This window comes from Musa acuminata, unplaced genomic scaffold (genome assembly GCF_036884655.1).
Source record: "Musa acuminata AAA Group cultivar baxijiao unplaced genomic scaffold, Cavendish_Baxijiao_AAA HiC_scaffold_1112, whole genome shotgun sequence".
Taxonomy (NCBI): Eukaryota; Viridiplantae; Streptophyta; class Magnoliopsida; order Zingiberales; family Musaceae; genus Musa; species Musa acuminata.
Genome location: NW_027021325.1, coordinates 85,663 through 97,511, shown reverse-complemented (window position 1 = coordinate 97,511; position 11,849 = coordinate 85,663). Strand labels below are relative to the sequence as shown.

Here is an 11,849-nt window from a genome sequence, read left to right as displayed (position 1 = left end):
AAACCATTTCGCTTGCGGTCGGTGGCCCCCATCGGCTCGTCAACTGCCCCACCTACTCTTGGTAAAAACTCGATGGTCCTTCCGATCCCCCCATCGGACGGTGAGGAATGGTGAGTGAGGCCAGCTGGAGACAACCGGGTGACGGACACCAAATAAATCGGGTTTCGCGAATCTCCAAGTTATTATTCTCTTGTATCGAGACATCTTTCATGATGAGCTACCCTCGACGGAACCCACTGCGCAACCGACCATTGCGCATGTAGTCCTTGGCCGATGTGGGTCCCGATTGTGGAGCCATGGCAAGGGAGGAGTAACGGAAGGGCAATAGCTACCTTGCAACCACTTTGTATATGTAAACGGGTACTTACATACGTACCCATTCATACGCTTATTTTTCCATATGCCTTGTGACTGACGAGAGTGTATGATAACATCTCAGCGAGGCATTCATGCAAATACGTGTGCGGCGTCCCTGTATCCATCTCGCGCGACCTATCTAGGCTTGGAGGGGGCGAGCTTGATGACGAGTCCCGGGAAGACGTCGTCGGGGTCGTGGATGTGCGGGTTGCGCTCCACGATGAAGTGATCTCCGCACTCGTCGCTGATGATGTGCAGCGTCTCCCCCTCCCCTACCACGTAAAGTCTCGTCGCACGCCCGCTCGCGGAGCCTCCCGGCCCGCGCTGGCAGCTGATCCCTCGGCAACGAGCACAACAGGACCAGGGCGACGATGACAAGCGCCAGGAACCACGAGGCGGCATCGGCGACGTTGGCCAGAGGTCTCGTTTTGAGTGAAGTCATTCGAGTTTAGCTGATGGAGAGACGGAGGAGGAGTTGTGGTCGAAGGCAGTCGCCAGGTATGAACTGGAGCAGAGAATTCGGGCGGTGGGAGTTGAACTGATGCAACCACGAGAGATGGGATTCAGATGGACGGAGACGCATTTGGACTCGGATCATTGCACACATTATTCTGGGGAAGATGTCAGCCGACAAGCCCAACATTTCCGGACACAACTCAATGTCGAACATTCCAAGATGGTAACGCACCACCGCGGCTGACGATCACATCAACGCCATCATGTATTCCACAATTATCCATGACATTTTTTAAAAATATATTTTTCTTAAGTTCACTCACGTGTTAATTTGTCATCTGTCAATCCATGCGTTAGTAATATAAATCAACGTATCGTATCTGATTTCTAAGCTTAAGCTGTTAGATGGAATGACATTACTGTAAAATACTAAATTTTGATAATTTAAGAATGATGTTTTTATAGTGATTTTATTACACTATTGATCCTTATATTATAGTGCTGTTAATCATCATCTTGTACAAATCTGTCATCACCGAAAACATAATTAAAATATTAAAACTATATTTTTGTTTCTCATTTTTGTACATTTCTATACCATATTATCACATATTGTACATTCCATTCGTAAAATCGATAACATAAGTACAAATAAACTTAAATATTTCACTTTTATAACTATAAAATTTTCAATATAAAATTTTTAAATCTAAAAACTGAGATATAAAAAAAATCTAACTATAAAAAATAATATATAATTAACCCAGTCTTAATCACATGTTAAAATGATTCCAGCTAACTCAAAAACATACAACCAGAAGAGTATAATTGTATATGGAAAAATTCATAGTATCGTCACCAATCAATCACCTCATCCAACTCAAATAACCATCAACTAGGAACGTCAAAGTATCACGAAAAATAGTACACTTCATTGCTATGAAATAGAAAAAGAACAGCTAAGATGTGATAGAAAAGTAAGAAGGGGAATATGCTATACCACCAAATGTTTAAAAAGTAAAAGAAGCCCTTGAGGATTGATCGGTGACGATACTATTGGTACAAAGATTGAGAAAACAGGAAGGTGCAGCTTCGCTTTATTACCCAAAATAAATTGTTTTCTTGAGGATTGATCCATCTACATGAATTAGCAAAAAATAATTACATCCATCCTACCACCTGACATCAATTAGATAACAAAATTGGTGCATGTACAATTAGCTATCATCACTTGCACTATAATTAGAAATGGATAATACAAGAATGGATGGATACAAGCAAGAATACTGGTTCATGATCTTCAAATGCATCGTATGAACTTCTCAAGCAGCTTAAAAACCTTCTGGTTTTCCGCACGATAATTAGAAATGGATAATATAAGAATGGATGGATACAAGCAAGAACATTGGTTTGTGATCTTTCAAATGCACCGATAAACTCCTCAAGCTGCTTAAAAAGCTTCTGGTTTTCTGCATGAGCTCCAACCAATAGTAAAAGAAAAAAAAACTATGAAGATCATGTGTCGTGTAAGGGGCAAAAGCTTCTAAGAGAACAACTGATGGAACAGCTTGCCAATGTTAGCCATCCACCAAAAGAGCTTGCTGCTCACTGTTCGAACAGGACCTTCTGAGTATGTACAGCCTAATTCTCATTTAACAAAACTAATCAAAGGTGACAGTTCACTATCATCCTCTTCGAGTTATCGGCTATGAAAGATTTTCTTGTGGACAATAGAGCCAAACTCGGGTGATATAAGTTTGGCTGCTCCGACCACACACTTGCGGTATGAGAAATCTTCTAGTGAACCATCCGACCTCAACAGAACAAAACATCGGGAGCCAGGATGCAATGGGCTACACCCAACCTGCAAGAGGTTAAGATATTATCTCAGAACTAGCAAGGAAAGAAGAGAAATGGTTAGCACAGACAAGCCAAAGGAACTGGAATGATGATTAATTATAAAACAATAGCAAGATACAGTAGAAGACATTGAACTGAAATTAGATTAGTCGACCTCCCATAAAGCTCTTCAATCAATATGCAATTAATCACCCATAAAGCTCTTCATTCAATTTTTTTTAACACAAAACACATATTATCAAACTCCTTTTATGAAGTTCAATGCACCAAATCCTTTAATTTTACTACCAAATCATTAATAGAAAGATTTCCAGTCACTTCATAAACTATCAAAAGATTATCTATTAATGTAGTAAAATAATAATATCAACTACCATTAGTTTTAATTTTTCATTGAGTAGACACATGGCATTTAATCCCAAAAGCCCACCAAAAGGAACTGTTCATCCTAAAGATGGAAAAATGTATAGCTTACATAAAGGGATCCATCCTCTAATCTCCCATAAGAACCTCTTGTCTAGGACATCAAATGTAGGCCAGGTAAGCTGAAATTTACTAAATAAATTCATTCATTCAGCATATATATTTTTGAAAGTAAAAAAACTATAAAAGAAAATTCTAAATTTAGTCCAAGCAATTGTTTTAAAACCAATATGGTAATTACACCAAAAAACACAATGAACACAATGAATTTGTCATTGTCATTAATTCTGAAAGTAATCCTTTATAAATTATAGCCACTAGAAAGTAACCTTTAGATGTCAGTCAAACAAATAACGGATAATGCAATTAAGCTCTAAAAAATAAATACCTTGATTTTTTGGATTCCATTTCCTATTTTTGCAGCTCTTTTGGGATGATAGTTCAAAGCCTCGATTAAAGATGAATTATCTTTCTCATCAAGAAATCCATCAATTGGGTACCTTCAAAGATGAATACCTTTTATGATAAAGAAACCTTTCATCTCCCAAATATACTAAAATCAGGCTAGCAAACTGGAACAATTATTTGAAAGATAGAATCATCAGGAGTCAGGACTAAAACAGAGGAGGAAGAAAATACTGTTACAAGGGAACAATTAATACGAGGGGAAAATAATGAACTAGCCCATTCTATTTAGAAAACTTTCAGCAGGGAATGTTATGTTTCTATTTTCATCTTCTAACTAGAAGTTAAAATGATGAGCAATGATTTGAAGTCGCATCATTAAAGTGACCATCGGTGTATTATTACAAATCATTAAAGTTAATTATCATTCCCCTGTGCACCGAACATAACCTAATCATTAAAGTTAATTATTACAAATGGCTATTATGAAGGCCCCTAATAGAAACTAACAGAAGATGGTAGCCATAACTGGCCAAGTGACCATCCGTGTAACAATAATCACGAGTTGGTGCTCATGTTGAACTATAGATCGAAAAACATTATATTAGTGTATATGATTGGAGTCATTAACACACTTTACAATGGACAACGAAGGGGATATAATGCCAGTTACTTTTTACATACCATCCAAAATACATCAAAATATTTGTTATAACGGTTATAACAGTTCATATTTGGAAACTAGACATGGATGGAGGCTTAATCCTCCAAAAGAAATCTTTTCATCCTACATAATTATCAGAAGTGGTGACTTTAACAATCCACAGAAGTTCTATTTTCACGTCAGCAGTCAATCTTCTTCTATGCAAGGTAAAACACACAGCTGAAAGCACTTCAAACTGTATTACTACATATCAGAAAATAATAGCTTTTTACCCACTACACATCCTAGCAAAGCTATATACAAGAGTGGTCACAATCACCAGAGGCATGGTTACGAAATTAGGTATTTTCTTTATGCAATAAAAATTATAAACCATTGAGATTTCTGATATCTTATTCACCATCGGTTAGCGTATTCTCCTTAAATAGAACCCCAATATTTGTCATCATCATTTTGCCATCGATGGATGATATTAACAGATAATCAAAACAAAATTAGTTTAACATAAGAAACAGTCCCTTTCAAAGGCATCAATCTCATAATGAGACATGTTGACGCAGAAAAACCACATTCCCAAGTAAAAGTTTCATAGGCTCATCTCAAACATATCTCTTACTATAGGCCTTTATTCATTTTAGTAATCCAGATAATTCCCCATTGACCCATAATGAAATCACAATAATCTCAATTAACCCTCACAATGTAAGATCTAACTTCTACAGTTTTAATTATCTATCCCAACCAACCTTCTACAACTAGCACCCAAGCATATCTTGGGGACAAGTGGTTAAAAAAAAATGTCGAATATATCTAATAGTTGTTCACACTTTTATTCTTTTTCTTTTCAGTTGTAGTACTTGTAAGCATATTTTCATATATGATTATTCAACTCGGGCCATATCAAGATATGTTCATATCCATATTTGAAAAGCAAAGTAGAGCAATATTTATGAATATGAATACATGATGGAACCTTGTTTGTCCAACCAAGTCTGGCCCAACTCAGACAAGAAAACTAAATATGGATAGATGATTGTACTCCCTTTTGTTCATAATTGAGACTCATTAAACAGAAAATACACGCAATTAATGGATGTGTGACACAGGCATATATATGCTTGACACATGTTATAGTGCCTCTACATAAGAAGAATGAGAACACTGGAATGATAAAACATCAGCATTCATCCAGATGCATTAATTGAACGCTATTAAGGAATGCACATATCTTAAATGCAGTTCATGTGATCATATGTCAGGCGTCAAGGATATCTTTTCTTAATATGCAGTCAAGCTGGATGCAAGATGCTCAAGTAAACACCTAATAGCCAATGGGCAACTGATGGCACTAGAAGGTGCCGATGTAAGAAGGATTTAGAAAAATCAATATTAGCAATGCACTAAGTGATTGCATTGTCACTGATTCAATTTCAATGAGAAAAATGTAAGGAAGATGAAAAAAATGACATTTATTTATGAAGAACAATGAACACTCTGCAGTAATCATGAACAGGCTCAATGAAGACAGGTTAAACAACAGTTCTTAGTAAAGACAAATGGGAAACTAACATAGCTAACTGAGAGGCAGGCATAGAATAAGCAGTTCTTAAGGGGAACAAGGACCATAAGTGTAAGGAATACAACAGGAAAACTAACAAAATTTTAACACACTTTTATTTCTTTCAAATGTATACTTGTATAAAATCATGAACTCTTAGCAATTATCTATCAAATTCAGAAAGACATAACTCATTAAAATCATGTAAGATTCTCTATTGTTACAATGTAAAACAAAGGAAAAAACCATCATGGCAGGTGAACCAATTTGATATAAAAAGAACTCTGCAGTTCAGTTTTATTCATCCCACAAAATTGACTGATATAAAATAACAGGAACTTTGCAACAAAAAAGCCAACTTACTTGTATAGAATTGTTCGTAATGAAGAGCACATATCTACGACATCAGTCCATGAGCTAACACTTTCTGAAGAGAATTTTGATCTTAATCCAAAAGTTAAGTGGCTTTTAGCAAGAAAATCATTGGCTGAAATTTGTTGTTGCTTGTTGTAACCTTTACAGTTGTTGGTACGAAATTTAGAAACGATTCTTTCCTTTAGGTTATCTTCATCAGAAGTCTGTGGGTCAATTGTCTCTTTAGCACCATCAAAATTGGTGGAATACTTTGGTTGCTGCTTCCACTTGGCAGGGACAGTTTGATTAGCAGCCATGCAAACTTCACCATCACCCTGCTGTAACTCAGCTTTAATGCTGTGCAAATTTTTATATATACCCTCACCTCTAGTTAGGTTATGAACCTGAAAATTTTATAAAGATTGATCAATAAAAACTGCTGCCTAGAAAACTCGAAGCAAAAACAAGAAGAATCAACCAATCAATTCAAAAATGGCTTTCTATATATTTCAAGCCAATTAAAAAACCATGCAGATGTAAACCATTTTGAGATAAACATGGTTACACTGGAGGCCCTAAACACCCAATTAAGGCATTTAATTTGACTTTAGACAAAAGGCAAAGTAACAACTGCATAGATCATACTTATAGATCTAACCATGAAAAATTGCAGCTTGAGTACATTTCTGTTGTTTTAACGTTTATCATCATCCTACAATTGGTATCTTAATGCATACAAAGATCTCTTTGAATAGGAAACTATCCATAGAGTGCAAATTTTATGTTCATAGATTTCTCCCACCAATATGGATGATTAAAAAAACCAGGACTATCTGATGGGATATGATTAACTAAATAATTATATCAAAAACAGTTTGATTTTCCACATCATGTGTGATTCGCATGCAACGACTTGAGTTTTGGGCCATGAATTGCTTTACCTAGCAACAAAACTTTCTACTCACTAATTAAAGATACTTGAGAAGTCTAGAACAATATAATTGAAATGAAAACTTCATGAAACAAAAGGTAGAAGATTCAAAGTATATGGATCAGATATATTAACAAATATGAAATCATTTGAATATGAGTGTCTGTGGCAGTGGTCAATAATCTTCTGACTTCAATAACAGTTTTATCATAGATTGGAGTAAAACATTGTTACGAATTTGATTTTAGAACTGACATGCACCAATATAGGAAGTTGACTGAAACACATTTTTGATAGTTGGCGGTGGTACCTCTTTGTAGGTCCACCATGCAATTGTAGAGTTCAGTCAAGTGAGCATTCTCATGATGACCTAATAATCCACTAGGTACATAAACGATACTCTCTATCAGTGACTCAATATTTTCACTTCATTACATCTTGTTTGATAGACATTACAGACAATAATTTTGGTGAGGCACATGTCAGAAATTTAGTGCTTCACCAAATTTTATGAACCGACAAGCTTACATAATCACTCATTGCAAAAGTCATATAGTACTCCTAAGTCCTATGGGATCTTCTCACCAGTAAACAAAGTTGTTGACGAAAATGAAATATCGACAATAAAATGCAATTAATCAACCTAAAATGTGTAAAAACGATTTGTTTCCAACAATGAGTCACTCACCAAAATATCATTGTTATTTGCATTTCACTAAAGATCCAATAACTCAGATATAAATATAGCTATTATGTGATTTACCAATAAATGGCACATTCACAAGGTGACATTTCCACACGTTTACTTTCACATCTTTTAATAATTATCTTGCATCAAGAACTCCTTAAAGAGGGGGGTTAGATCCAATAAGGTCATGGGAGACATCATTGGATATGACAGCGAACAGAACTTCAGTAGATAAATGACACCATGAAGCCATGGCCACTAATTGTGGACCACAAAAGAGAAATGGGCGACAAGACTGAAAGAACGCAAAGGTAGTGAAACATTAAAGAAAATGATATCTGAAAAACCAAAATATACAAAACAAATATGATAAAATTCCATTTTCTGTTAAATAAAACTAGAGAAGGAAAAAAATAACAGCATCAGGCCAGAGCACACCTTTACGTTAGGACCACAATATGGATATGGTTTACTTTTCAAAAACCATGCTACCAGAAAGAGTTATCAAAGATATGAGATAGGCTATATGCCAAAATTATCGGTAGCAATTAATAAGAGTCGCACCTTTCCTGAGTAAACAATTTCAAAAGGTCCACCAGTTCCACTTGGAGCCTCCTTACCCCAAGCCACTGCATCAAGTGTACCAGATAGATGATCCATTGAGCCTTGCTTAGCAGCATTTACAAAGCAATTTACAGGATTCTGCCAATGCTCCAACAAGAGACAAACAATACTGGGATAATATAGGACGAGAAATAAATGAGTAAAAAGCCACATGAAAAAAAAAAAGTACTCACAGATAGGCATGCTTGAGCGAATGGAGATGAGATTGACATATCGTTTCTTTGCTGTCTTAGACCTTTTGTGCTTAATCCATGAAACTCCCCAGTCACTGAAAGGCAATCTGCAGCCATAAATAAGTGTCTTTTATGTATGTCCCTCCCTATATCAGCTGTTACTGACTTCAAGGACTGCAAGTTGAATAGAATACATGATAGCCTATTAAAAGTGATCACTCAGTTTAACAAATTATTCAGAAAGAAAAACAAGAGACTCACTTTTACAAAGTACTTCCATGCAGCATCTATTCCATATGTGCCAGAAATATTATAAACATTGTCAGGATGACTGCGTTGCCAGTCAATCAGGTCCATTATTGGTATACAGGCATCTTGAAGGTTACTCCAAAAACTTCCAGGTAAACATTTTTTAGACATTGTAACTCTTAGAAAAAGTTCAGAACCAGAACCTGGAAGGCTTTCACACAGTATTTCCACCTTCTCAGAAGCCCAAAAACCTGTGACACAAGATATGTATTAATTTGGCATGTCCCGTAAGTAGGAAAAAATAGGAAAACTTTGAGTAAATCAAAGATGGCATCACTTAAGTAAAGCAGGACGAACATGATTATTTACAAACATCACAAAAGCATGATCTATTAATTTCTCGATATAAATTATCTTTTTTCAATTGCTATTACCATGCAGAAATAGAATTATGAATTGAACTCAAAAACATTAACAGAAACATATAGTTTCGTTGCTTCAAATAAGGGCGACATGTCAACAACACCATGAATAGCATGTAATTCTTAACTTCATAATGTTGGCTATGTGGATCACACCTTCCAACATCTCATTTAGATAATAAGGCAGGATTCCCTCCATAGCTAATTTTTTGCGCACTGGAAGAGAAAACTTGGGTTTGAAACATCATTTCTATGTTCATGCATATAGGGACTAGACTTCAAATGACAAAGTGAAGGTGTGACCTCAGAAGAAACAATATGATGATATTTGTTCGTTACCTAGCTCTCTTCTCAAACATAGAAGGCCTGCCATCTGCTCAGATATAATAAGTGATAAGGTTAGTGTCTGCACACTTTTGACAAATAAACTATTTCTGTGCACAGTATCTTGTTATATTTTATATTTGGATATTGATCCAAATCTGGCACTTGAATCCATGATTAATGAAAATAGGAAGCGGCAAGATTAAAAATTAGTAACCTAGATGACATAAAAAAATTACTTTTATATCTGGGTTAGGAAACAAGAAAAAGGGGAGAGAGGAGGATGAGAAGGAGAAGAAAAATACAAAAGAAAAGCATATGTGGAGAAGCAAAATAGAGGAAAGGAAGACAAGGAGTGGCAGCGCAAGGTGGCGGCAGCAGAGGAAGGAGGAGAGAAGTATGGACTGGCGAACAACAACAAACAGTGCAAGGGGAATTGCCTGAGAGACAGGAGATAGAAGTGTTTTTTATTGGAGTTCAAATTTTAGAAAAAAGAGCCAAGTAATAAGCCCAGTCCAAATACTTACCGGACAATAACCCTTGTACCGCATGTACACCACCTGAAATTAGACAGTCCCTGGTCCGGTAAGCCCAACTGGTATATAATGCCTGCACCAGTGGCACCACCCCATATCGGTCCTTGGTTGGACCAGTATGGTAATGATAACATAACTGACATAAAGATGGGAACCAACACAGGGTGCGACCAAAGTAAATAAATATAAATGAGGAAACCAAAAAAATTCATGCATCATTAGTTATCTCAACGCCCCAGTATAGCTCAAAGCCAATAAAACTGCAACCTCCTCTTCCTCTTCGTCTTCTTAACATATTCAAAGATCCAAGATCAAAGAATCAAGAAATGGACAAGCTTTTGACTAGTTTAGATCGAAAAGGATATTCTTATAAGTTATAACTTATAAGGATGTTTGCCATGTACCGCACGAAACTAGGCAGACCTTATGTTCTGGTTTCTGATTGGACTGATACATACCACCTGGTTGGGTAGCAAACTTCAGAAAAGCATGCACAGGTCAACTTGCAACAGTGGAAGCATTACATATATGGGTTGGCACAGACTTGTTACTGATAACAACTGAATCTGTTGTTACTAATGAAAATTTTCTCCTTAAATATATCTACTCCATTCTGAAGTACTTGAACAGTTAAAGAGCTTAGATGGTAAATGAGAAAGCAGTTACAATTTCAGTAAAGACAGATAAATAATTGAAATTATAACAGCAAATGAACAAAGTGCTAAGCTACAGCAGCTTAATGGACAAAATCATAACCTTTAATAGGTGTTTCAAGTAGAAGTGGTATCACCATATCTCTTATTGTATCCAACTGTATTAGTGATTCTGAAGTTTCAGCTGCAACTGACATACAGAAAGAGTCATCATGTTCCTTCCACTTATAAGCTGATGAACAATTCCTGTCATGTAGGCATTTTTCAAAAAACACAAGGAAAACATAACAGGTCAGTGCTTGTAAGGTAACTAGAGGGCATAATGTCAGAATGATCAGCCTGCATAAAAAGAAGGCAATACCTAGCACAACGTGTGAGATAACATTTAAGAATGATCATAATAGTCAATTCAAGTACTCTGCAACTAATGGAAATAAAAAAAGAATCTATAGAGGACATTGAACAATAAGCAAATTCTGTAATCTTGGCTTGAGTACAAGGTAAGAGTAATGAAATATTCGTATGTATCGAAAAATATATTCTACAACATATATATTTAACTTATGTCAATGAGATGAGAATGATATGGTAAAAGTAGAATTAGGTGTGGCTTCAATAAGAAATAAAATGGAGAATTGTTTAAGATTTAAATTAATTAAGGATATTGCTTTTTATAGAAAATGGCAATAAGATTCATATAGTCGATCCCAAATACCGAAAAATAGATTCCACAAACTTAATGACATCATATTATGTGCATAGTTCATGTTTGTACAAGAGAACAAATTGTACTTGTATTGTCAAACAACAAATTGATATCGACAAATTCAAACACCATATTTACACATGCCTTATAACTTTCATTGACTTAATATACAAATTAAACTGCAATATTAGTATTGCAAAAAAAAGTTCAAGATTATGATGTACACATTGCCAGGCTACATCAGATCAATTGAGTTTCATGTCTTAGTGCATCAGACTCCTAGAAATGAGGTAGTTTGGGAATAACAGTCTGAAAAAAAGTATACTAGTGAATGAAAGTCATGATGCCAAGTCACAGATGAACAACCATACCATGTTCACCAGAGCTTTCCCTCCAGTCAATTTTAGTTAAATGAATTCCAAATACTAAGTTATCTACCAAAATGCTTAAAGTTCACTTGTGATTT

The 11,849-nt window shown here is 35.7% G+C and overlaps 1 protein-coding gene across 3 annotated transcripts; it reads right to left on the bottom strand.

Moving 5' to 3' along the window:
• Positions 1-1,881: 1,881 nt before the first annotated feature.
• LOC135666613 (DNA-directed RNA polymerase IV subunit 1-like) lies at positions 1,882-10,894 on the bottom strand. 3 transcript variants are annotated; one of them, XM_065178210.1, is made up of 8 exons: positions 10,781-10,894; positions 9,504-9,537; positions 8,755-8,993; positions 8,494-8,667; positions 8,261-8,398; positions 6,087-6,481; positions 3,485-3,596; positions 1,882-2,677 (listed from the first exon to the last, which is right to left on the bottom strand). In XM_065178210.1, the coding sequence occupies exons 2-8, from the start codon at positions 9,535-9,537 to the stop codon at positions 2,513-2,515; spliced, it is 1,257 nt and encodes a 418-aa protein (XP_065034282.1). In that variant the 5' UTR covers positions 10,781-10,894; the 3' UTR covers positions 1,882-2,512. The 3 variants fall into 3 exon arrangements, with proteins under 3 accessions (XP_065034282.1, XP_065034280.1, XP_065034281.1); XM_065178208.1 differs by lacking the exon at positions 10,781-10,894 and adding an exon at positions 10,016-10,714; XM_065178209.1 differs by lacking the exons at positions 9,504-9,537; positions 10,781-10,894 and adding an exon at positions 9,321-9,427.
• Between the last annotated feature and the right edge of the window lie 955 nt (positions 10,895-11,849).

What these genes read in the sequence shown, in the direction of transcription:
- LOC135666613 (XM_065178208.1), bottom strand. Translation starts at nt 10,039, where the DNA reads ATGCGGTACAAGGGTTATTGTCCG. An exon ending in AAATTGTTTACTCAGGAAAG is followed by an intron (nt 6,482 to 8,260) that starts GTGCGACTCTTA and finishes TAAAATTTTCAG; the next exon opens with GTTCATAACCTAACTAGAGG. An exon ending in ATGGAATCCAAAAAATCAAG is followed by an intron (nt 2,678 to 3,484) that starts GTATTTATTTTT and finishes AACCTCTTGCAG; the next exon opens with GTTGGGTGTAGCCCATTGCA.